Source organism: Numida meleagris, unplaced genomic scaffold (genome assembly GCF_002078875.1).
Source record: "Numida meleagris isolate 19003 breed g44 Domestic line unplaced genomic scaffold, NumMel1.0 unplaced_Scaffold283, whole genome shotgun sequence".
NCBI classification, from domain to species: Eukaryota; Metazoa; Chordata; class Aves; order Galliformes; family Numididae; genus Numida; species Numida meleagris.
This window is the reverse complement of record NW_018364534.1, coordinates 218,062-221,364: the sequence shown is the minus strand read 5'-3', so window position 1 is coordinate 221,364 and position 3,303 is coordinate 218,062. Positions and strand designations below refer to the sequence as shown.

Here is a 3,303-nt window from a genome sequence, read left to right as displayed (position 1 = left end):
TGGTACCAACACACGTTGGCCAACAACCAACAGAGGGTGTCTGGTACCAACACACGTTGGCCAACACCCAACAGAGAGTGTCTGGTACCAACACATGTTGGCCAACACCCAACAGAGAGTGTCTAGTACCAACACATGTTGACCAACACCCAGTGGAGAATGTCTGGTACCAACACACGTTGGCCCACAACCAACAGAGGGTGTCTGGAACCAATACACAATGACCAACGCCCAATAGAGGGTGTCTGCTACCAACACACGTTGACCAACACCCAGTGGAGAGTGTCCAGTACCCAACACACACTGGCCAACAACCAACAGAGAGTGTCCAGTACCAACACACGTTGGCCAACACCCAATGGAGAATGTCCAGTACCCAATGCACGTTGGCCAACGCCCAACAGAGCGTGTCTGCTACCAACACACGCTGACCAACACCCAATGGAAGACGTCTGGTACGAACACACAATGACCAACACCCAACAGAGAGTGTCCGGTACCAACACACGTTGGCCAACACCCAGTGGAGAATGTCTGGTACCAACACACGTTGACCAACACCCAATGGCGAGTGTCCAGTACCCAACTCACATTGGCCAACACCCAACAGAGAGCGTCCGGTACCAACACACGTTGGCCAGAACCCAATGGAGAATGTCCAGTACCTAATGCATGTTGGCCAACAACCAACAGAGGGTTCCTGGTACCAATACACATTGACCAACACCCAACAGAGTGTCCAGGACCCAACACGCATTGACCAACACCCAATGGAGAGTGTCCAGTACCCAACACATGATGACCAACACCCAACAGAGAGTGTCCACTACCCAACACACGTTGGCCAACAACCAACAGAGAGTGTCCGGTACCAACACACGCTGGCCAACACTCAGAACATGCCCAGAGCCCAACGGAGAGCGTCCAGTACCCAACACAAGTTGGCCGACACCCAACAAGGCGCCCAATACTCGACGCAAAGCGCCCTTGGAGGACGTGGAGACGACGCCGAGCCACCCCTGCGTCCACCAAAGGGTGCGGGGTCTGCGGCCACGGCTCCTGCTCACCGGTCGAGTAGGGATCGGGCTTATGGTGCCGCGGCGAGGGGTGATGCTGGATGACTTGCTGAGGTTTCGCCGGCTGCGGAGGCTGCGGCGGCGGCGGCTGCGGGGGCGGATGCTGCTGCGGAGGTGGCTGCGGTTGGGGGATGTGGGAAGGGAAGGGCATGGGTTGCATGTGCATGGGCCTCTGCTGGGGCTGGTGCTGCAGCTGCTGCACCGCGGGGTGCGCCGGAGGCTGCAGGGGAGGCTGGGGCTGCGACTGGACCTTCACTGAAGGGAGAAGAGGAGTCTGCGGCTGCACTTTCTGCAGCTGTTGAAGGTAGAGCTGCATCTGGCTGGTGCTCAGAGGCAGGCTGTGGTGAGGCGGGGGAGGCTCCTCGTCCTCCAGCAGGACCTGGGGAGGCTGGGGCAGAGGCGGCTGAGGGAGCATGGGCTGCTGGCTGATGGCTGGCGAGACGGCCGGCGGGCGCGGAGGCTTCGGGGGCAGAGCGGCGGCGCGGTTGCTGGGTCTCGAGGGCTGCTGAGGCAGAGCGTTGTGCAAAGCTGGGGAGAGACGGACAGGGAGCTCGTGAGAAAGGTGGAGAGCGACTTCTGGCACGGTCGGACGGCGGTAAGGACGAGGGGGATGGGTTTTAAACTCCGAGAATGGAGATCTGGCTCAGATGGGAGGGGGAAATTCTTTGCTCAGAGGACGGTGAGGGGCTGGCACTGCTGCCCAGAGCCGTGGGTGCCCCATCCCTGGAGGTGCCCGAGGCCGCGGATGGGGCCTGGGGCAGCCTGAGCTGGTGGGGGGCACCCAGCCCATGGCACGGGTGGGACTGGGGGCCTTTGGGGTCCCTTCCAACCGCACAGTGACGTGATCTCATTGTTCTACGGTCTTTGAGGACCCTTCCAATTTAAGTCGTACTAGGATTCTATGGTTCTATGATCTTTAAGGACTCTTCCAACCCAAACCCAAGTCATTCTATTGTTGGCTGACCTTCAAGGACCCTTCGAACCCAACCCAATCCATTCCGTGGCCCTGAGGTCACTGAAGACCCTTCCATCCCAAATGTTGTATGGCTTTACGACCTTTAAGGTCCCTTCCAACCCAGACCAGTCTGTGACTCTATGACACTGCCTTCCAAGATGCTACCCGACACCTCCAGCAGGACACCAACCCCAGATCCTGGCTCTGGCCTCATCCTCCCACCCCGGATTTGTGGCTGTGGATGCTCCAGCATCCGCCACAGGGTGTCCAGCACCCACCACAAGGCACCAGCACACAACGCAGGGTGTCCAGCACCCAACACAGAGGGTCCAACACCCAACCAAGTGTCCAGAACCCAACGTAGAGCGCTCAGGACCCAACACAAGTTGGCCAACACCCAACAAGGCGTCCCACGCCCAACGCAAGGTGCCTGGCACCAAATGTAGAGGATCCAGCACCCAACACACGGTGTCCAGCACTCAACAAGGTGCCCGGCACCCAGTCCAGGGTATGCAGCACCCGATGCATGAGCACCCAGCACCCAACAAAGCGCCTAGCACTCAATGTAGAGCGTCCAGCGCCCAACGTGGTGCGTTCAGCATCCAACACAGAGCGCGCAGCACCCAAGTAGGCGTCCAGCACCCGATGTAGAACATCCAGCACCCAACAAAGTACCCAGCACTCAACGTAGAGCGTCCGGGACCCAACGTAGAGTATCCAGTACTCAACGTAGCGTGTCCAGAACCCAAAGTAGAGCTCCCAGCACCCAATGCAGAGCGCCCAGCACCCAATGCACAGTGCCCAGCACCCAATGCAGAGCGCCCAGCACCCATGCTGCGCTCACCTGGAGGCGAGACCACGGCGTGTTGGTTCAGGTGGGGAGGAGTGCTGTGCTCAGGCGGCTGGGGAAGATGAGGCGGCATCTCCGGCTGAGGAAGATGCATGATGGGCTGAGTGAAATGCGGCATAGTGTCGAACATGTTCCCCGGGAGCGGGTGCTCCATGACGGAGACTTGAGCAGGAACGAAAGGCGGCGGGGAGGATTTCATCGGCGGCGGCGCTTGCGGGGGGACCGGCGGCGGGGGTGGTGGCTGCGGTTGCAGTTGCTGCGGCGGCAGCTGCTGCTGCTGCGGCGGCGGCGGGGGCTGCTGCGGGGGCTGCGGCGGCGGAGGCGGCTGCTGCTGCTGCTGCTGCTGCTGCACCGCTTGGTGGTGGTGATGGTGATGCTGAAGGGGAGACACATCGTGAGACAGCCGGACGCGCGGCTTCCAA

General features: G+C 60.3%; 1 protein-coding gene across 1 annotated transcript in view; it reads right to left on the bottom strand.

The window, feature by feature from the left end:
• BRD4 (bromodomain containing 4) overlaps nucleotides 1–3,303 on the bottom strand; it is an 88,769-nt gene that overhangs the window by 9,136 nt on the left and 76,330 nt on the right. Inside the window, exons 13-14 of the mRNA XM_021382727.1 lie at nucleotides 2,876–3,296; nucleotides 1,068–1,604 (exon numbers count right to left, since the gene is read on the bottom strand). Of these exons, the coding sequence (XP_021238402.1) occupies nucleotides 1,068–1,604; nucleotides 2,876–3,296 (958 nt within the window). The remainder of the gene's footprint in view (nucleotides 1–1,067; nucleotides 1,605–2,875; nucleotides 3,297–3,303) is intronic.